A 23,369-nucleotide genomic window follows, 5' to 3' on the forward strand; every position below is an offset into this window, starting at 1 on the left:
ATTCTGCAAAGACTTCTGCATTCTCCCATGGGTTGACTAAATTACAGGCTTGGGAAAAATGTTTTTCGATAATATTGACATTGAACATCTTAGAACTTGTATGTATTAGCAAGGGGTTTGTACCTGTGATACTGTGTCTGCAGGAACTGAAACTCCTCCTTTATGCGGTCCAGGGTCTCGGGGTAAGTGAGTTTCAGAGGTTGGGTCGACCCCGATGCTGCAGCGACTGCGGCTGCTGCTGCAGCAGCTGAAGCTGAGGACCCGGGGGGTGGTTGCAAAGGTGCCTATGGGTGGGAGGAAGTAGGGTTAGCATCTGAAACTTTTTTTTAAACAGTTTTTAAAAAGAAGGTACACTTAAAGCTAACTTCTGGCAACTGCAAAAGACTCTGTCCTAACGCATAGACCTGGAGCCAATAATTGTTTTATCATTTGAAATGAAACCCAGCTTAAAACAGTGGCATTTTGCATTCTTAAAAAAATCAGACGATTCAGAAAACTGATGAGAATCATTCAGTGCGAATATGATTTGAGGAACTCACTGCATAGAGGTCTGCGAGCAAGACAGAGAGTGCTGTGCACAAGACAGAAATGAAGGACACTGATGAAAGACAAGCTCCCCAGAACAAGAGATAAAGCAATGAAAGAATGAGAGAGGATGGGGGTTGGGGTAGTTCCATGACATAGGCTCCATTGTAAAAGGATAAAGCATTACAGACAGATGCATGTCTATATCACAGTGGTTGTGTGCTGGGATGTGGGACTGGGGTGGGGTCCATGTTCACTGCTAGAATTAAGACATTTGTTTAAAATTAAGCATGGATTAGAAGAGTGCGCAAGAAAGAGGACCCCATCAAGCTAGCTGAAATCCGCTGGCTCCAGCAATTAGGAGCTTGGCCTCAGGGTAATGCAGACAGACAGGCAGACAAAAGCCTGTGTGCCGTACAGTAAGGCCTGTCCATCCATCTATCTGTCTCCAAGCACCTCTGCTGATGAAGGTCCTCGAGCTTGCAACTGCGCCTCATAGGGGTTCTCACACTTCTCATGGGAAACTCTTTTTCTAATGAGCTAAAAGAGGGTAAAAACTGCCAAAAGGGATATGATTGATCAAATGTGAAAGTGCATAAAGCCCCATTACTTCAATTAACAAGGAGCATGGTTTTGACGGTAGTCGCATTTACTGCCAAACACTTGAGCGGCTAACCGTTGGCAAAGTGTCACAGGTTGTTATGAGTGTATGTGTGACCTGCATTAACACAGGAACAGCCTTGACCTAGCCAAGAATTACTGAAAAAAGAAAACAGTACATGAACAGTTTAAGCTAAAAGCTCATCTTGGAGGGATGGGGACAGATTTAGCTGCAAATATCAAATAGGGGGTGGAGGGTGTCTGTGGGTAAAAGGGGTCACCCCGTGTCGGGGCAGCAGGCTTGGAGTACTGGGGGGGGGGGGGATGTTTGAGAGGGGGGCTGGACTGAACTACACAGGGAGAATGGAGCTTCTCGGCCTTTAGCTCATGGGAGACACGGCGCATTGTTAGAGTCTCTAACGAGCTCCTCTCTCCAGCCCTGCATTTCAATCTGCTGTCCAGATCCCCAGGCTCTCACAGCTCCGGCCTAGCAGGGAGCAAACACACACTACAATTACTTCTCACAGGCCAAAGAAAAGAGTCTGGAGAACAAGAGGAAGGCCATTTGACGGGGGGGGAGGCGGGAAGAAGGGGGATTGACACTTGGCTCTATTCCCTTCTTCCTCTTTATCTCCTCTCTCTACCCCACCCAGCCTCTCACTCTGATATTCACCTCTTTTTATTGAATTTTGCGTACAGGTGCAAAGAGACTTCCGGAAGAAAGAAAAAAGGAGCGACAAAGAAAGCAGGCCTTTGCTGAAAGGCAGAGACCAAAGAGCCAGTCGCATGGAGCTTCTTGGAGACTGAATGTTCATTAATTAGACATTCAGGTTTCCGAAACCAGATTGTCACTACCTCTCAGAGGCCATTATTGTGGTTCTTTCTATGTGTCCAGTCTCAATATGGCAGCCATTTTGATTCAATGCTCTTATAACCTGCTTCTCAGGCTAAGTCGTCTTGCAAATCCTCTGTGCAACTTTCCTTGGTGGTTGTCACAATAAATGGCTCACTTGACCTTAACAGTTTCTCAACAAGGTTTTAACCTGGCAGGACATAATCAGCATTGTTGGCCACTCTTGTCTTAGCGAGAGTCACGGTCACAGTAATCTGTATTATATCAAAACTCTGAACACCCAAGTTGACTGAACGGTTTAAAATCTCTTATGCCATGCTGACGGGTCACACAAGAAAAGGGTGTCTTGAGGAAGCAATGACTTCAATCAAGGCTAAATTCTCTGTTTATGATTTTAAATAGTGAAGAATCACAATGTTCTCACATGACCCTTAGTAAGGAATAGCTCAGGATAAAGATGGGAGTCTGCTGGAAATTATAGCTTGAGCTGACTAGATACTATGAAAAGCCCAGTATAGACATTTTAGGCACGTCCAAGTCCATTTCTTTACCACACTCACAATGAGTCTTGGAAAATGTGTGAGCATGCAATGTTTTCATTTCTTTTCCTCTAATTACATTGTGTGTTGATGTGTTGCATCAACCCATAATGATCTCCCAAATCCCCCTACCCACCCACTTACTAAGACACAAAATGCAGAAGACTAAAGAGACTGCTAAACACTACAAACAATCATACACAGAGAGAGAACTGCTGCTTCTGTGTCCACTGAGCTGTCCAAACCACAGCTTCTTTCCTTCTGTCAGAGGTCTGGCTGAGGGACCTACAAGACTCCCACATGGCCTACATCTGAGAATTGCTACACAGCCTGTGAAATGCTGCGGCCGGCCATGATGACCGACATCACAAAACCTGTCAACACGGTTGCCTAACCTTTGATAAAGCTGTTTCTCTTTTCACACACAAATCACTTAGAAAGAACAGAACATGCGCTTGACGTTTCCATTCCCAGAGTATTGCTACGGAGCCCAATTTGGAATTCTCCAAAGTTTCTAAATCTTAAGATCAGTGTAAATTATAACTGTGCTTTAAAAACAGTTGTGTATTCTCTTTAGGTGTCTTTTCATGGTAGCCTCCCCAAGTGAAGCCTCTGAGAACCAGCAACCTCACTAATTATATAATTTTTTTTTTCTTTAAAAAAAAACAAAAAAAACATCCACCCTAGGAAATGGGGTGGAGATAGGCTAAAAATAATTGGAATGGACTTTCTGCATTTCTGAACCATTTGAAGTAGCAGCTCTTTTTAGGTGTACACACAAATCCAAGCAACCAGGCCATGCTTTCTGCAGCAACGTTTGAAGTTCAGGCATCGCATATGAAATCTTTCGACTACAGTGTCAACAACCGGCAGGCATTTGCATTTTAAAGAACCTCCCCGGGAACCTGACCTAGGCGCGGCCTTGTTTCATTGATTCCGTACTCTACGGCAGCATGGAGCTTTAAGGAATGCCCCAGTAATCCCTTACTTAGACGGGGGAGGGGGCATGGTGTGTAGTATGGTGCCAGGCACCTGTTTCATTAACATCACACATCTTTTCTCTACCCTCTCCACAAGCTCGTTATTCAAATTTCCCCGCTGTCAGGATACATTAGCAGCGCCACGACGTTGGCTTGTCAGCTGTAGTAATTGCTGTAGGTGCTTCCTTTATGAGGTAACCCGCAGCCTGTTTGTTCTTTCGCTTTCAAGGAATTCCACACTTTCTTCCAATGACTTTTGCAAACCTTGCCCAAAATGCTTCACTTCATGGCTGAGGGTGCCAAGGCATGTGCCATGGCCGGAATGGGCCATGCCCTGATTTCCCTTGGATTCCTCTGGAAAACAGAAGGCTGGAGGAAATGGGATCACCGTCAGGGAGGAATACTGAGAAATACCTCACATAGGAAGGATAGTAGTGCTCCTCTGTTGGAGACATCTTGGCTGGTACAGATCCCTCCAGAAGACAGAATTAGAACCAATCAGCAGGTGTCAGTAGGCAATCTGTAGGAATTGCCCACTGTTTCATACTGGGAAATAAAATTTTACACTTGGTTGTCAAATTATATGCAATGTACTAATAAAAAGAAGTTGCTAATGATGAACATTTCGTTCTCATCTGTAAACAATCTAGTTCATAGTTTACTCAAACAGCAATATAAATACAGATGCAATTAATTTTCTCTCTTTTACCTGAATACAAAAACCTTATTTAATCCCTTAAAAGATATGACTCTCCCTATTAGCCAAAAGTTAAACTGTGTACAAAAACCACTTACTCTCTCATTCAGTGTTAAAAGCACTTTTAAAAACTGATGGACTGACTAATTAGCATGAAAATTGTTGTCTTGGTTAAGAGGGGAAATGAGATATTTTTGACTGAAGTCATCCCTTCATCAAACAAAAGGTTTTGTATTAAAATGCTTGTTTTAAACAAGATGGTAATTTTTGTATGTATTAACCTTTTTCACACATTGAGGAATGTGTGGGTTGGTTCTGTCTGTTTCAACTACTTTATTTAATACATGAGGCCTTTTTCCAATTTCATCAAGATATATCCACTCATAATTGACTAAATTAAATGCCTGTGCCAAAGTAAATATTCTTTATATGGATACTTACAGGTTTTGTCTAGAAACTTAAAACTATGATTTGGACTGAAGTCTTGTCTTATTAAAACGACAAAACAGCTGTATCACATCCCAACCACCTCGTCATGTTTTAGGATGTTCAAGGTGAGCAGAAAGAGGCCATATTCAGAAGCAGCCAGGTGCCCTGGAAAAACAGGTTGGACCAATCTTTCATTCTAAAGAGAAGTAAGAAAAGAAACGAGCAACCTGGTCACTGCAGAGCAACAACTAAAAGGGGTGAAAAACCTAAATACTTCACCTATGTACCATGCATCTCCTTCAGATCACGAAATTGCACACCCCAGTGGAATCTAATTTCCATCCCTTAGGAAATGAATGTCAAAGCATTCTTAGGGAAGGTTGGGGGTGCTGGGGGAGGGGTGTATGGTGACTGTAGAGAAATCTCAGGATGGATTTTAACACATAGTTTGATTCAATCAGTCCAGTGTATTCAATAATAACTGACGTTCATTAAATAGTCGACCAATATGGGCTTTTCAAGTCAATAATGCCAATACGATAACTAGAGAGCACAGCGACCAAGAAAACACCTGATATACATGATAAGGCTCATTCGTGTTTTAATTTTAGACATTTCAATGTACACTGAAATCAAACAAACTTTTCTGACACAAGGGAGATCTAATGCATCTATTAATCGGCCAAGAAGCACAACCGATTACCATCACAATAGCCAAACACTCGGCCTAGCTGATATATCCATCACTGATACTAAAGTCCTATAGCTTTATGAGATGTTTACGATGCAAAATGAGCGTACAAGAACAAATGTTTACTAAAAAGACCATAAAGCAAAAATTATAAATCTAAAAGAGCTGCATCAAAGGGTGGTCAACATTGGAGGTTCATGCAGTACTGAAATCTGAAAATTTATGAAACTTAAATGTATGAAAGGTGAAAGCAATGTACTGTGGCACTCTTGAAATTACAGTAGCTGAAACTTACAGTAGCTGAAACATCAGACATACAGAGATCTGCCTACAAGCTGTAAGGGGGTATAACAGTAACATAACGGGAAAGTAGTATAATTTAAGCACATTGATTATCGAATTGGCTACCTTGAATATCTCGGATAGAAAACAGACACATTTAAGTGTGGTTTGATTTGATCTAATCATGCCTTGATGAGCAGCACTACTCGGCCAACTACAGTTTCACAATCCATGTGAACGTTTACCTCAAATAATGAGACAAATGGTACAAACACACTTTGTTTTAGCCTATATGTGAAATGCACTAAAGCGCATTGCGCACCAAGCAGACGGTCATTTTACAGAGTAGTAAGGCAACTTACCGGGGGTCGATTCTGGGGAAACATGGTGAATAACGGGGTTGTGGCGGTTTGAGGGTCTTCTGTTTCGGTGTTGTGTTAAATGTTGTTTCAGAAGAGTTTACACCTTTGGCGGCTCTCAGAAGAACATTTGGCCCTGTTTCGGCGACGCCAGGCTCGGCTCGCGCATTCCTCGCTCAAGACTCCCTTTGTTCTGCTTTATCGCGCGATATAAGATGCGCCCAGTCCGGTATCGAGTCCCTCAATGCGACGCACCTCGAAATATCAGAATGCACGCGCTCGGCCTTCAGAGCTCCCCCGCCCTTGATGTGTTTTACTGATGAAAATAATAAAGAAACCGAGTGGATGGCCAGCTATCGTGCTCCCAAGACGCGACACTCTACGCAGCCGCAGCTTCTTTTGTCTGCTTCTCTCTCTCTCTCTCCCTCTCTCCTCATCCGCTCCTTCCTTTCGATCCTCAGCTGTTTTTCAATGGGACATGCGAGTTGTTTTCTTCAAGAGAAACGCATGCCCCCCTGTGCAAAAAGAGAAGGGGTTTGGCTTGTGGTAACCAGAAGCAAAGGGTTAAATTCTCAAGTTACACTCATTTTAGGCTGCGGTGGGAGTAGGAACCCATAAGACGCATGGATTGATCTGTTCAGTGCTGTATTTGTTTATGTATGTGGGTCAATAACAAATAAGGATGTCTGAGATGATTGAAAGGAGAAATCGTTTAAAAATTAGTTTGTGGCATGTTGTTAAAATGTGATCTTTGTGTTTATGTTGGGTTCATACATTCTTGAAAAGTATTTATATCATTTTTCTACAAATATTCTGATTTAATGACTTCAAAAATGTCAAGTAGTGAAACCATCAAGTAAGAAGTACTAAAATACGTGAGTGCACACAACATAATCACGTTTTTGAAGGAAACATATTTTTATCTATGAATATAAGGACATCCTTGGGGTTACTCCGTTTGAAAAAAACAAAATGTGCTCTTTTATAGAAAAGTCTGAGGTGATTTTTTTTTTATGGCTTTGACACAATAAGGTTTTGTTGTCACATGACAACAAAATGGCTACCTGCATCTTGGTTACACACCACACTAACCTTGATTTGGCAGACAAAAGTTTTTCAAATATTAATAATTGTGTTTGCTTCAATGCTCTAGAAATAAAGAGGTTGCTAAACTATCATCATTTCTTTCATTTTTTTCATGAATTTAAACTTTATAATGAGACTTTAGTTATTTGTGATGATTACACCCCCTACACATTTATAGAAATATTGAAATATAAAAACTTCATCAAATGAGAAATTTAAAATAGATTCAACATAGGTGTATTCAAATCATTATCTGTATATAGCCAACTGATTTTCTATGTATTTTAGTACAATAATTTAAAATATAAGCACTATGTGCAAAATAGATGCCAACGTAGTGTTTTAGCCAATATATTGACAATGGTGATTAAAATAAAAATCTCATCTGCACAAAATCATATAAAGTCATATTTTGAAATGTGGTTTAAATATAGCACACCATCTCTGTCGGCTATTCACACGTTCTCTTCACATTGTCTAATTTTATGCACAGGACTTCGATTGAAAAATAAGGGTGCAGCTAACTGTACAATGATTGAATGAAATCTCCACGTGGGGTTTGACCCAGCCACAATCAACACTGGCTGTGATAACCAATCAGCGCTGAGAGCGCCCCACGTGGGGTACGCTGACCGCTCGTTGATTGGTGCGCGTCACAATTATAGAACCCCAAACGTCAGTCAGGCGCTCAGAGAGACCAAGAAAACCATTTAACCCTTTCGGTGCGCGCGGAGGAGACATTTGAATTCAAATTTCTTTTGTGATGTAAAATAGTTTTTTTAGCCTCTTTTATTACTTTAAATCGCTTTGCATTGTTTCAGGGCGCCCACAATGAAATCCCACGGCTAGTGGTTTAAAACGAGGGCCTATTTCCTATGTAAATCACTTTTTGTTTAGGCCACCATTCTCTTCATCTGTTTATGAAATATCTTGATTTGAAGATTCCTAAGATAGTAAGTCCAGCATTTTGATCTTTGATCATGAAGACACATGAAACATCCCTTTGCAATAAAGATAACATGCTCCGGGGGAGCAGTAAGAACCAGTGTGTGACCTAAATCAAATCTCTTGTGTGCTTTGCTCTGGGTCAGGGAATACAGCTTAATATCCTCACTAAGGTATTATCTCCAAGGAATCTGCATGGAATATCTTAGATAAATTGTCCAAATTTGCTTTTTTTTTTTTTTTTTGACAAAACAATATGAACGACAGCTATTTTCATGCACCACTGTGACAAATAATCTAATACGTAAACTCCCTTTCGGTGTAAAGAAATGCAAAAACGCTGGAGACATTTATTAGTATTCCAGTGGCATGACCCCTTTAGCTGGGCTCATAATTAGAGAGGCAGATATTGAAAAAGCAATTTTCCCACTGTAGAAATCACTACCTGGCAGCAGTGCGGCTGAAAACAGAAAGAAGGGATGCGGAGGAGGAGAGAAAATAGAGGGAAGGAAGAGTGTAGAGGGATCTGCTTAAAAGAGAGATACAGATTTAGAGGATGTATGGGGACTGGAAGTGGGGAGGGGGTCATTATTGCCATTTTTTCCCATGAATTTTAATGCACAGAGCAGGTCTCCTGGCCACTGCGGTCCATATGTATTGGAAACAGTCATAAGCGAGCCACATATTAGAGTCATGCTGCAGGACGTCTGATATGTCTGGTGTGTGTGTGTGTTTGTGAACAGAAAGAAAAAAGAGCATTTTAAAGCTCAGATTTCACAAAAGTTTTACAAGCAATGGTCAATATCTCCATTTTTCAGATCAGACAGTGGAAGCTTTTAAACCATGTTTCCACTGGGGCCAAGAAAACTGAACAAAAAGACATTTTTATCCCCTACAATGTTTGACATTATTTATTCCAGAGACGTCCTTCACAAGTAACAAACTTGATCAATGATCTTCCCCTGTAATTCACTTTCACATATGCAGCCCACACACAATTGCAACAACACAGATATGAGTCTTTTTGAAGGCTGAACAGAAAAAGACCAACTCGCTTTGTTACTGGGAAAATGTGCTTTTAGCATTTAGAACTGCAGTAGGGGGAATATTTAAAGGGATAGCACATAAAAACAACAACAAAACATCAGAATGTCTATAATAAACAAAAGGGGGGGAAATCAAGACTTTAAAACACACATGCCAACATACTCTTTGTATTCATGTTGGTTTTGTTTTAAAAAAACATTTTCAACAGAAGTTTCAATTTAATGACTAAAAATGTCATGTAGTGTAACCATCGAGTATAAAAGTATTTTCAGAGTTTTTATACGTGCAAATATCTAAATCATTATTTTCAAGAACGTTTTAAATATCTTTTTCAAGGTAAAACATTTTATTAATTAATAACTATCTTTACGCTTTTAGGGAGTTGAACCACCTGACATTTTACCACCTGTACTAACCTTGTCATAACAAAAGTGAAATTATCAGATATTTTAAGAGACATATTGACCTTGACAGTCAAGAGTGACTGTCTATGGAGTGCTCTCTATGATAGCAATTCCTATTTTGAGAGGCTTTTTTCCATTATGATATCAGGACAGTTGTACTACCCTGACATTTTACTTTATACCTTCAAAAAATACATGTATTTTAAAGGACTATTCCTTTAAAGGATTAGTTCACTTCAGAATTAAAATTTTACTGATAATTTACTCACCCCCATGTCATCCAAGATGTTTATGTCTTTCTTTCTTCAGTCGAAAAGAAATTAAGGTTTTTGAGGAAAACATTCCAGGATTCTTTCCATATAGTGGACTTCAACAGTTACCAACGGGTTGAAGGTCAAAATTGCAGTTTCAATGTAGGGCTCTACACGATCCCAGACAAGGAATAAGGGTCTTTTCTAGCGAAACGATCGTTCGTTTTCTAAAAAAAATAAAAATTGATATACTTTTTAACCACGAATGCTCGTCTTGCACTAGCTCTGCGATGCAGCACATATGACGTAATCATGTTGGAAAGGTCACGCGTGATGTAGGTGAAAGTACAAATCCAGTGTCTACAAAGCGAATGTGCAAAGACTAAGCCAAATGCCCTTTAAAAAAAAAAGTGGACAATTTTGAATTTGGAGGAGAAAATGAGTTTTGCGCCCTATCGCGGTACTTCCGCCTACGTCACATGTGGCCTTTCTAACGTGATTACGTCATGTGTGGCGGATCGCAGAGCAGTGCAAAACGAGCATTTGTAGTTAAAAAAGTATATAAATTTTTCATTTTTTTAGAAAATGAATGATCGTTTCAGATGAAACCCTTATTCCTCGTCTGGGATTGTGTAGAGCCCTTTGAAGATGCACTGAAACTGCAATTTGGACCTTAATTTCTTTTCGACTGAAGAAACAAAGACATAAACATCTTGGATGACATGGGGGTGAGTAAATAATCAGGAAATTTTAATTCTGAAGTGAACTAATCCTTTAAAGGGATAGTTCACCCTCAAATTCTGTCATCATTTACTCACCATAAAGTTGTTCCAATCCTGTATGAATTTCTTTCTTCTGCTGAACACAGAAGAAGATATTTTGAAGAATGTTGGTAACCAAACAGTTGATGGGCCCCATTGACTTCCGTAGTATTTCTTTTCCAGCTTTGGAACAACTTGAGGGTGAGTAAATGATGACTTGAATTTTTATTTTGGGGGGAACTATCCCTTTAACACAAACACACGGCTTTTGGTTTTTCCCTTTCCCTAACAACATACAGTTTCCATGGTGTGTATAATGTTTCACGCACTGGATTGCAAACATACCTGCACACATATATCAAACTGACAGCGGTGTCTTCACTTTCTCCAATTACAGAACTATATTTAGAGCAGAAATGGTCACTGATTCAGTGGCGAAAAGATAATTTGTCAGCATTTGTGTTGGTACTTTGCTCTCGATGCGACACTTGTAGTACTTGGCAATCTGCTTATGTTATTGTCGCAATATGTCCACTTAAAAGAATGTGGTCTTGATATAAGAAGGCACTTATATGAATGTAAACTTGATCCACTTTTGAATAAACTCGACAGTCCAAGACTAAAGAAAGAAAAGGGGAAGTAAACAAAACGGAGCATGTATCAGCCTGCCAGAATTGAACTTAGAAAAACGAATGGATGAATGGTAATGAAGGTCTGCGGCCTCACGATGGAGGCGTGTGAGTTTGTTGCCTGGCCAGTATAGAGGTGACTGACAGCTAGACAAGGCTATGCTGTTGTTGTGATCCCCCTCTACACACACACATACACACAACACACACCCCTCACAGACAAGCCCCATGTCAGCACGGAGACGGCAGGCTGATTTATTGGATTCTCCTCCCCTGGGAACCCCCTCCCATCCTCCACCTCTTCCCCCATCCATCCATCCCTCCTCCTCTTTCCTGCTTTCCCCAGGGGGCAGAGAAGGGGTAATGACCCACATCAGCATCCACACACACACACACACACACACACACACACTATCGTTCAAGTACATTTGCACCCTTCACAGGATATCAAATTTCAAAAAACAGGAATCAGAAATTCCACTGCAACCATTATTCAAAGTATAATTAAGATGATTCATTCAGACAAAAATGGAGCTTCAACCTGGAACCAAGACAATGTATTTGCATATCCAGAAATATGTCTCTAAAATAATAGAGCTGTATCAATTATTCTGTTGGCTGCCTGTCAGTTCTTCTTTATTTGGACAAATTCATATCTAATGCCATATTAGTAGAAGGAAAATTAACTTTTTATTGTTGTATTTCATATTTCGTTTTGCAAGTAAATGTAAGTGATTAGCGATATGCTATGCTAAAATATACTTTTTTATTTATTGGTTAGCAATATACCTAATTTGTGTGCTAATCATTCCCTAATTTGCTTCTAAAAAAGACTCCAATCGCTGTAATATTAATGATAATATACTGCATAGTTACGAACTCCGGCTGCCCCCTTCAGTTCATTCTCGGTATTGCAAGTGAGGATGTCAGATTATTATTATTAAAATTCATGGAAGAGGCGTTATGGTTTATGGTGTGGTGAACATGTTGACCGTGGGCGTCACTGCAATCCTCACATGTTGCTTTCTATTTTTAAAGTAGATTTTTACGGTTGGTACATTTTTATCTTGAGCACTTGGTACGACACGAGCTATAACGTTAGCTTAGCTTGCTCATCTCGTGGATATTTGTTGTTTAGTAAATATAGTAAATATATGCCCGGTTTCACAGACAAGGCTTAAATATAGTCCCATACTAAAATGCATGTTTTAGCTGTCTTAACTGAAAGGAACTTGCAACTGACATATCTTGAAATGTGTCAGTGCCGTTGTTTTGTGTCAATATGCACACCAGTAACGTTTTTTTTTCTAAGGCACATTTTAAAAAGCTAATTAAAAATCCTAATTGAACAAAAGCTTAATCTAAGCCCTGTCTGTGAAACTAGGCCATAATTGAATAACTTTCACAATAATGCAAAATTGTAGTAACGTTACATTTTGTACTTACTCGCAGACATGTCGAATGAAAAATCGCAGTAAACTGTCACTCAAAGTTAGGAAGACACGATGAGACGTTATCTCAAAAACATAGAGGGTCTGCATTGTTTGTAAAGTAAAAATTTTAAAGTTGTTGTAGTTATATTATGATGGTATCATGTTGTAGTTTTGAAATATCATCTTCTGACACACGTGTTCACGCGGTTCTATGGTGTAATGGTTAGCACTCTGGACTTTGAATCCAGCGATCCGAGTTCAAATCTCGGTAGAACCTAATGTTTTTTTTTTTTTCTCAGTGAAGTATCGCGAATAAGTAATACGCAGAAAACAACAGTTAGAACTCGATGAAATTCCTATGTAAAAGATAAAGACTACAGAGCACGTGTATAGTCAACGACAAATTTGTTGACTAGTATACTGCTTACTACACTTAATTATTAATATTATTTAACAAAATAGTAATTTAAAAATGTTTTTAAATAGTAAATGAAACACTGTTATTCCATCGTAAATATTTAAAATATGCTTGACATAGTCTCACTATGTAACACGTAATACAGCGAGTGGTGTCCACTGTCCAGATATCATTACGGTTAAATTGTATTTTAATCGACTTTCAAGTAAAAACATCTTGACTGTTTGTAGTCTGACCATTTGAGGAATAACTCCTAAATAATGCAATAACATAAAATAAAACTACCAAAGTAGTTTTATCAGTATTTAGTCACATGACAGTTAAGGTGTTATACTTGAAATGTCCAGTAGGAGTCAGTATATCACATATTACACGAACATGGAAAAAAGTGCACGTGTTCACCAATTTTACTGCTACTTTAATATGGAGATAATGGAGGGAAATGTTGAATGTTAATATTTTTATTATTATAAGCTTCATAACATTTAATATGAATTAAAAACATTATTTATTTTAATTATTATTCATTTAACCTTACCCAGGGCTGTACCCAGATGCACCCAAAGAAAGGTTTTGTCAGATTTAGCTAACTTCTGGTGTAGCTAAGAAACCCCTACACAAATACACACTATGCTCCCTTGATTTTCTTATTCTCTCCACTTTTCAGATCTTAAAATACTCGATTTATCTCCTCTCTCCAGACATAGTACTCAAATTTTCCCCCTTTTACCCACTATCTGCAGCCCTCTTGGCAGTTTAACAGACCCTGTATTTTCCAGGCCTGAGACACTGCTGCCCAGTCCAGATGTCTGTGGATCCTTTGACCTCAGCGAGAGTTGGATGTCTGTACTTCAGGCTCAAAGGTACATTGACTGTAATTTGTAGGTATAAAATTCCAAATTTATTAAGTATACAAGTCTACTTGACCACCACAACATGTTTTTTAAATAAGATGGAAGTTTTGCTTGGCTAGTGTTCAGGCATTCATTGGATCAAGCATTTGTGCATCAAAGTTACTTTAATTATGATCTAATAAAAAGCTATGAAAAAGTTTATTTTGAACTTTTTAACAATTAAACATGGAAACTTTTTTAGTTTCACTCAAGTTTGCTTTTGGCTAGTCAACAGACTTATAATTTCTCCCTTTTACACGACTGTCGACCACTCGCAAAATGTACAACTGTCCAATGTGTTTTACCTGTAATAATTCCTCACAGAGCCGCAGAGAACAGCAGCAACAGTGAGCAAGTATAAATATATAACCCCATCCAGCCGGTGGTGGGTATGGCCGGGAGCCAGGCATCACTGACCCCTGGGCTGAAAGAAGTGTAGCATTGTCTCTCTGGGCCTCCAGCTCTGTGCATTTCAAAATGAACACAAGCCCTTCTGGGTTATTTATTTTTGCCAGGCTATGCCACATATGAGTCAAAATGACTATTTCCCTAAAGGAAGAAGGCTTTCTTTAGTCAAAAATGAACTGTAGAAAATAATTCTAATAACTGAGTACCTTTTTGTAGCAGTTGGGCTTGAATTTCTAAGCAGAAAATGAGAAAACCTAAGTAGATGAACAAAGTTATGAGATATTTAGTACCAGACGCTATTGACATTTCAGTAACATTGTAAAAAATTAGAAAACTAGCCAAAAAACACTCACCAATTATTCATCATGAAAATGTGCCCTCCTTTCCGTGTAAAAAAAAAAAAAAAAGAAAAAAAAAAAAAAGGTGATTACAATTGCTTATTACGCAGCTAGGGCCTAAAATTAACTTTTTGCCACACCTGCCAATGGCCGGTGAAAATTTAATAGCTATAAAATTAATTTAATAGCCATTTTTCACCAGCCATGAAACAGAGAATAATCCTTATTAAAGTTACAATTTTTTTTCTGTCAAGAGCAATGAGTGATTGATTGTTCTTTGTCTTTTGTTGTTTGATTAACATAAAAAACACAGACAGCAGCAGGAATATTAGGCTGCTGTCACTTTAAGAGCTAATGCATGGATACAATAAACTGTTACACATGCGTTTACATTCAGTTAAGACAAAACCGACTATTTTTACAAGGATACTTACCAAGACAGGCATTTTGACATAATTTTGTTTGAATATGTCTGTTCAAGCTCAAGAAGACATGAAAGAGAGTTCAATTCAGTATTCGCACGCTGTCTGAGATGCAAGGCTTTGGATGATTGTGCCCAGAAAACTTACTACACTGCGCGCGAATGACGAATCGTGTTCCCTTTCACATCTTCTTGAGCTTGAATATTTAAATTGGCAAGGCTTAAACTTTAGTGACGTTGCAGCACTGGCCCGCCAACTGTCCCAAATGTCTTACACGTTTGTTCACGTTCATGTTCTCACAATTTTGCATTGTTAGAATTCATAAAAATACCGGCCAACTGGCGTTTGATAAAGTTTCACATAGAATACTCGCCAACACCGATATTTATTTGCATCTGGTGGTTGGCCAGTGTTAATTTTTAGGCCCTGTACGCAGCGCTCTGGAAAACTTGATTCTGATTGGTCCGTCGCAGCATTCAGCGGACAGATATTTCCTAATGTTCATGACATGGCAATGGCTGTATGTCAGTCCGCTCACTGGTGGAACTGAAACCGCGGCGCTACTTTCATGTCTCGATTCTCTTAAATGGGGAGGGGCTAATAATAACAGACTCACGCTCTCATGTTTCATGCAAACATGACTGGCACTATTACATCTCAGTAATCGATTGTAGTGAAAATTACCTCAGAATGTGTCAAGCTGAAAACTGAGCCCTCTTCACACAAAATGATCCCCAAATTAGTAATTGGGGAAATATCGACAATACACAGCTAAAATGTTTCTGAACACAGTGGTGTGACAACAGACCTACAGTCATCCCCAAACAGATAAAGGTGCTAAATATTTTAGAACAGCCTACGCTTTCTTTGACATCTTCTAAACCTTGCATAAGCAGAGAGGCGTCAAGCCAGATGGAAACCCACAAAATAACAACTTACATCTGAGGTAAAAAGAACGCAACATGATATAGAGTAACAAGAGGGGTTGTGTCTTAACATTGCAGTTTAGGAACACAAGGGTAGGATGGAAACTTTGTTACCATCCTGACTAGTGATTATAGTGTATACTAGCCTATACTCTAAAAAGTAATTCAGTGGACCTGTTACTACAGCTTAAATAAATGCATAGTTGCAAGTTAAAAATTCAAATTTATTGTTTTAATTAAACCTTTTAAGTTATAAACATGATTTTGTTGAGTTCTGTTGACATAATAATGTTGATCATGTGTTAATTGGCTTTTTTTTTTTTTTTTTAAATAGCTTTTAGTAACTTAAAGGGGTGGTATAATGCCACTTTTACAAGATGTAAAATAAGTCCCTGATGTCCCCAGAGTGTGTATGTGAAGTTTTAGCTCAAAATACCCCACAGATCATTTTTTTATAGCATGTTAAATTTGTCACTTTTTGAGGGTGAGCAAAAACACTCAGTTTTTGTGTGTGTTCCTTTAAATGCAAATGAGCTGCTGCTCTCAAGAAGAGGGCGGAGTTTCAGGAGCTCATGTTAGCAGCTCCGACTCACTGAAAATGTCAGAAACTTCAGCCTTTTATGTTCAAACCGTAGTCGGACAATGATGGAGAGATTTAAGAAGAAGTGACAACATGTAGAATGCAACAGGGCGTTTCTGAATGGTTATTTGATGAATTTATGTAGCTGATGTGGAGTTAACTATCTTAAAGTCATTGATTAGCATATTCTGTCATGATAATTTATAAATTGCTTATGTGGGAACTGTTGTAAAATCCTACAGAGCCAGGAAATATATGCTGCATGAAGATAGAACAGGTATAGTTTAGTTTAATTACGGTTATATCTTATGTTGTCATCTTGCTTTTATGACATGCTATTGCGTTTGTGTTATGTACTGTATTGCAATAACATGGCCTCACCCATTTGTTGCGTGTTTTTGGGGGCAGGGTTTATGTAAATTTTAGGGTTAGTGATGTCACTAGCTCGGGAAGAAGCTCGTTGTAGTCCCTACCAGCCGTTTGTTGTAATCCTTAAAAAGCGATTTCTTTAAAAGAAAATATCTCCCTTTGCTCTGAGCGTCTTAACTTTGCAGATGTTGTTTATGCTCTAACAGCAACATTACACACTAACTAAAGTTGAAAAAGTGAAATCATAATCAACCACCCCTTAAACAAAATTGTCTTGATACCTTTGGAAATTAGGCAGTGGATTTCTAGTTCCCAGCATGCTTTACATATGACTGGATAAGGAGGATAAATGTTGAAATTAAGTGTTAATTTATTTGTTTTTAGTGAAGGGAAGTTAGTGTTTAATGCTGTTATGTTTTACATATAAAAGAGTTTCTGTAATGTTTCTGTAATGTTGATGTTTTTGTGGTTACCATTGTGCTGGAGAGTAGATACATGAAGGTAAACACTACATTGACTCTATTAGCAATGACTGCGCTAATGCCAGTGACAAGTAATATTTTACTTGTTCATTAAATATACATGTTAAATAAGTTATATTAATATGTGCTATGATTTGAACTGAAATAGATATTAATTGATTTCAGGGCTACAACTCTGGTAGTTGAGCAACTTAATTTTTTTGAGTAAACTTAAAAATTTGTGTTTATGCTACAAATTAAGTTCCTCTAACTCAAAGTAGCTTGTTGATTGAACGTAAATTCACTCAAAGTTGTCATAACTCAACAAAAATTGATGCAAACTGTTGCGTTAATTTTTTTTGTTGAGCCAACATTATTTTTTAGAGTGTATGATATAATACAAATAAAGAAATAAACACATGCAACTACAGATCTGCCCACTCACACCTATTTTATATAGGCTGATTATAATATATATTTATTTATTTGCATATTTGCCTAGCTCATTAGAGGTCTGGCTACTGCAGTTCTGGACTGACAGGAAAGCGCCCAGATGAACAAGGCTAAATTAAACAACATTTGCAAACCAAATAAGATCAAAAGTGTTTGACAACCACTTCTGGCTGATGTGTCCTTTACGGTATATAAAACTAAAGTTTACATGTGGATTGAATTCATGTTTGTTCATGCCTACATAAATATTTTTATTATTGACATAGTACTTCTGGATTAAAATATGCTAACTGGATATACAAACATTAAATATACCAAGCTCATGTTTTACACTAGAATACAAATGCAGTCAAAATAGAGTCCAATTTATGATAATTATCATTTAAAGTAGTAATATCTGAAAAAATAAATTAAACTGTGGTACTCAATAACAAACAAGCCAATTGTTATTACAAATATTTAATAGGAAATTAGACAAATGCAAACAACAATTCACAAGTTCAATAAAGCTGGCTTTTTTAAAATGCAAAAATAAAAAATTAAGCACAGAGGCTTGCAGATGTTGTAGTGGTATCTCAATTTTTAATTTTAAACAGGGGGGAAAAAAAAGAAAAAAAGATATCCTAACAATTTTATGGCATTATTCACTTTTTGCAGTCCAGATTACTAGATATAATTAAGGCGCATAATATTGGAAAAATACAAACAAGCAATGATTTCCAACACTTTAAATCACAGAGTATGGTATTCTGTTTGGTTTGTCAAAGAGAAAGGCAAGCCATTATTTACACAACAGTTCAGTAAGATTTACAATTCAAATAAAGAAGATACATGTCGTACATGACTTTGTATAAAACCTGGTCCAGTACACAGACTTAAAAAATAGATTCAGTCCCTCAATATCTGGTATCCTCTGCAAATCGTTTTGATTAAAATAAATTGATTAAATACGTATAAAGAGTTCTCTCTCACTTGAAACAAAGGAAGAGACACTAAAGCTTTTTCAAGGAGGACCATTGTGAGCATGTGCAGTCTTACTCCGCCCCCTGCCGTCAGTCCAGTGGTTTGTGGGAGATGTAGTGCGAGTGTTTGTTCTCATTTCTCTCACACAGGTCCAGAATAGCTGTAATGGTTATTGTGCTCCACCTCGAAAGCTGTGTTTCTGCTCCTCATTTTCTGCTCCTGTCTCTGGACATGAGTATTCAGGCGAAGGACGGACCTTGAAGAAATTTGTGACGTATCGCACCTGTAAGAGACGAGGTTTGTTAGCAGAGTTAAAGACCTGTACAATGCTACATTTCAAACTGAACTGAGTGGCCTCGTACTTTTCGGTCACAGAAAAGGAAATATTCAGTGGGGTAAAAAATGTAAAAAAAAAAAAAAATCAGTAAAGAAAATGCTTTTATTTTACATTTTGATTTAATTTAATTCATTTTTTCCCCCATTACAAATAAATTAAACAATTTTTTTAATTATTTCAGTTACTTTCTTTAAAAAGGTTTGAAAGAAAGTCATACTGATTTGGAACAACTGGAGGGTGAGGGAAAGGTGACAGATTTTTGGGGTGTATCGCTTTAAAAAGAAAAAAATGTTAACTTACAGTGAGAATTGCGATAAGCGCCCCCTGGAGGAGCCCCACTAGCACGTCGCTCCAGTGGTGCTTATAATCGGACACGCGGGTGTAACCTACATACACAGCAAAGGCCACCAGGAAGAACTGGATGGTGGGCCTCAGAAGACGGGCCCATTTTGCATTCAGCCTGGCCTGGACATAGAACTGGTGAAGGAAAAGAAAAAGAGGTGTTTTTCATTAGCTGAATGATAATGACTTCATTTGTTGAGAAGATCAGAAAAAAAAAAAAAAAAAAAAAAAAAAACTCTTAAATGACTTTAGCCTCTGGGAAATGACAAACGCTAATGACAGCTTAGCATTATCTCAGTGGACTCTCTAAATAGCATTTACTGTATCATTTGTACGTTTGCTTTGTAGCTCATCAGTGGTGTATGCGAAATTATTTGTATTCAAATTTATTCTTTTGATTAATGTCTTTCATTTATTATTTTTTTTAATGATCCCTTTTTATGAATCTTATTAATCTCTTCTTAATGAATTCTAGGCAATGATAGCTATGTATTCATTTAATCATTAAAGGGATAGTTCACCCAAAAATGAAAATGATCCCCAAATTTACTCACCCTCAAGCCATCCTAGGTATATATGACTTTCTTCTTTCAGTCAAAAAGTTCAGTTTTGTTTTGCTCTATCCTCTGCGCTTCCACGTTCGTCAATATGTCAAGCGTCAGGTCAAAGTTCACTCTTCCGCCAGAATTGACTCACGTACGGAAGCCAGTGATTCTAGTTTATAAAGTTACAAATATGGATATTTTACTTACAAAAACACATTGTTTCACTTCAGAAGCCCTTTATTAACCCCCTGGAGCCGTATGGATTACTTTTATGATAGATGGATGTTCTTTTTTGGGCTTCAAAATCTCGGTTACTGTTCATTCCCATTATAAAGCTCGGAAGAGCCAGAATATTTTTTAATACAACTCCGAGTGTGTTTGACTGAAAGAAGAAAGTCATATGATGGCTTGAGAGTGAATACATTATGGGATAGTTTTCATTTTTGGGTGAACTAACTCTTTAATTGTTATAGTCCTTATATTGCATTATTATTCTTTTTCATGTTATTTATTTCTTTAATCATTTATATATTTTCTGTTATACGCTCTAATATGTTTATTTCCAAATGAAAGATCTTTGGTGTCTCTTCTGTGAAATGGAAACAGTAAGAGTGAGTGGGTGTATTTTCCATCAGAATTGATTATGAGATATGTGATGTACCTTCGTATCAAAATATGCCTGTTTCCATTTCTGCAGACATGAGATAATTCAAGATCTGCAATAAAGATCTTCATAAAGATCTTCATAAAGGTCTTAAAGGTGTCAAAACCACAACTCATATATCGATCTTCATCTATCTTTGACATCTGACCAGTTGTCACCTAGCTGTTACATTGACTATGACATAATGGATAAGTCTGTTTGACCTTTACTTATCAGACCAAAATATAAATTTAGGAGGATGTAAGTTTTCTGTGTATACGATGATCTTATTTTGCTCATCTCTTCTGCGTCTCCTCGCCTGGGTCTTTCTTTCTCTATACTCTGATCTTCACAATCTTTATCTGTTAGATACAATACTTTGGATTTTATTATTAACTTATTTACTTGATTAATTTGTTTGTCTCTATATTTTACATTTTACTTAATAAATGTGTTATTCCTTATTCAAATTTGATCTTTGACATAATCATTGCTTGTCTGCTTGGATCTCATTGCATTAATCAGGAAATCATTTTGTACTAAGAATGATGCAGAACCTGTCTTAGCAGATTTCAGAGATTGCTTTTTTTTGTTTTGTTCTCTGACAACTTTGAACTTGTATTCCTCATTGTGTCCCATTTATGTCATATCTATACTATGCTTCAAAAACAGTTGCTTAAAAATGCGGTCATATTAGCGAAATGTGCAGCCAAACAGGTCCATATGTCAAGTGTAGCAATGTATGAAGCACAGCTCACATTCAAGTCACTTTCAAACCAAGCAGCTTTCTGTTGGTCAATTGCTCTCATGAGAAATTCCTGATCGTCCTGATCCCTACTGATATGACTGACGGTAATTGTGACCGCATCTTTAAATCTGTAATTTTAGTGCCTCTAGTGGAATCAAATGGAACTGCAGAAATAAAGCCTATTTTCAAACAGGTTTCCACATTTGCCACTGGTTGCAAGACAGTCCCACCCCCAAACTGTTGGTTGATCCCAAGGGGTAACATCCGATTGCTATAGCACTCACCGCTAGAAACAGCATGCAGTACATCCCGAAGGAGGAGTGACCCGAGTAGAAGGACAACCTACGACACACAAATCCCATATAGTTTCAACAGAAATTCACTGAAATCAAACCATTAAAAAGATTTATGATGAGACACACACCGGGCTTCAGTCACATCACGTGGGTTGCCAGTGCAGTTGATCACCGCCAAGTATCCTTTGCAGACTTTGGGAGCACACACTGTTAAGAAATGTGGACGTGGTCGCCCAATGGTGTACTTGGCCAAGTCGGTCAGTGATTGGCTGACAGCTCCCCCAAATAGGAAGGCACCCAGCACCTTATAGATGGCCGATACATATTGATTAAAGGTAGAGTTGGAGTGAATTTTCTTGCTGTACACCAGATACGCTTCACCTGACGATATCTAGAGGAACAGAATAGGTAAAAGTTTAGTAATGTGATGCACTTCTGTAGCTTTCAAAAAAGGTTACGCTACATCAGGTTTGCCATAAATATGTCAAACAAGTTCATGAGCACAAAATGCTGTGTTGTTGTGCATAATCAAACCCTCTTCTGTGCAGAACCATGAACGGACACTTTGTTGAGGATCAGCATGTGACTCGAGGGATGATGAGATCATGGGAAGGATGATGGGAGATGAATGAAAGCGGGACTCACGATAATGATAGTGCAGGTGATGGTGACCGCAGCCAGCGCCACGTGCGTGATGGTGTCCGGTCTTACAGGGTAACTGATGCTCTCGTCCTGGCAGAAGATGCCTCGCTGATATGGCTGGGATGCAATATTCATTATCACAAAGGGCAGAGAAGCTACAGGAATAAGAAGAAGAGACAATAAAAAATAAATTCATGGAGAGATAAATATCTGCTTTCTAAATGATGAGTGTGGAGAATATACTGGGTGAATCTCCTGAGACCTGGAAAGAACCTGTCTGGGTCATATTTAACCTCAATAAAATAAAATTTACATTATGACCTTATATTCATGACAATTAATCACATTTTCCAGCCATTTCTCATTATCAAATATATACCAACATTATATTGTTTTCATTATATTTCATATAATGTATATATTTACTTAATATATTTATACATCATGCTATGTTTGTTACAGTGCCTTTACTTTTACAAAAATCATACACTAAATAAAATAATAATTGTATAATTAAATCAAATCAAATATAATTAAATGAAATATATTTTTCTGTCGATTTGTGGGCGAGATGTTGTTTTTGTTATTGTTAAAGTAATTAAGTAGCCAAAAAATATGGTCATATCTTTCATAAACACAAAACCATAAATTAATTTTATCATAAATATATATATATATATATATATATATATATATATATATATATATATATATATATATATATACACACACACAGTGCTCAGCGTAACTTTTCAAACACCTATGGGGAATTCTGAAGAGACAAGTTGAGCATCACTTTCCATCCAGCATCCAGTCTCTAAAAGAGGTTATTCTTGAAGAATGGAAAAAGATAGATGTTGCAAAATGTCACCAACTTGTTCATTCCATGCCTAGAAGACTTGGTGCTGTCATTAAAAATCATGGAGGCCATACTAGATGTAGTAGTTTTTGTTGTGGGGTGTACTCATTTTTGCATCACCCTAATTCGAGTAAAACTGAAAAATGTGTAATCTAAGTTATATTATTAACCTTACTTTCATGTTATAAGTTAAACAGATGTTGTATTAAACTTAG

The 23,369-nt window shown here is 37.8% G+C and overlaps 2 protein-coding genes, 1 long non-coding RNA gene and 1 other non-coding gene across 10 annotated transcripts in view; 2 read left to right on the forward strand and 2 right to left on the reverse strand.

The window, feature by feature from the left end:
• The window catches only part of tle2a (TLE family member 2, transcriptional corepressor a), a 31,666-nt gene extending 25,147 nt beyond the window's left edge, over positions 1–6,519 (reverse strand). For 5 of the 7 annotated variants that reach the window (XM_051908598.1, XM_051908597.1, XM_051908594.1 and 2 more), the window contains exons 1-2: positions 5,959–6,518; positions 124–284 (exon numbers count right to left, since the gene is read on the reverse strand). In XM_051908598.1, the coding sequence (XP_051764558.1) occupies positions 124–284; positions 5,959–5,982 (185 nt within the window). In that variant the 5' untranslated portion in view covers positions 5,983–6,518. Of the gene's footprint in view, positions 1–123; positions 285–5,958 lie in introns of all 7 variants that reach the window. The other 2 variants (XM_051908595.1, XM_051908593.1) reach the window with 1 other exon arrangement.
• Positions 6,520–12,035: 5,516 nt separating this feature from the next.
• On the forward strand, positions 12,036–22,314 carry LOC127521394 (uncharacterized). Its single transcript, XR_007932345.1, has 3 exons — positions 12,036–12,128; positions 13,709–13,792; positions 22,202–22,314. It is a non-coding gene; the product is annotated as an uncharacterized LOC127521394 (long non-coding RNA).
• On the forward strand, positions 12,717–12,788 carry trnaq-uug (transfer RNA glutamine (anticodon UUG)). Its single transcript has one exon. It is a non-coding gene; the product is annotated as a tRNA-Gln (tRNA).
• Positions 18,223–23,369, reverse strand: part of plpp2b (phospholipid phosphatase 2b) — a 21,865-nt gene continuing 16,718 nt past the window's right edge. The window contains 6 exon segments of the mRNA XM_051910616.1: positions 18,223–18,929; positions 18,931–19,025; positions 19,380–19,556; positions 21,642–21,699; positions 21,782–22,044; positions 22,299–22,450. Of these exon segments, the coding sequence (XP_051766576.1) occupies positions 18,884–18,929; positions 18,931–19,025; positions 19,380–19,556; positions 21,642–21,699; positions 21,782–22,044; positions 22,299–22,450 (791 nt within the window). The 3' untranslated portion in view covers positions 18,223–18,883.

This window comes from Ctenopharyngodon idella, chromosome 10 (genome assembly GCF_019924925.1).
Source record: "Ctenopharyngodon idella isolate HZGC_01 chromosome 10, HZGC01, whole genome shotgun sequence".
NCBI classification, from domain to species: Eukaryota; Metazoa; Chordata; class Actinopteri; order Cypriniformes; family Xenocyprididae; genus Ctenopharyngodon; species Ctenopharyngodon idella.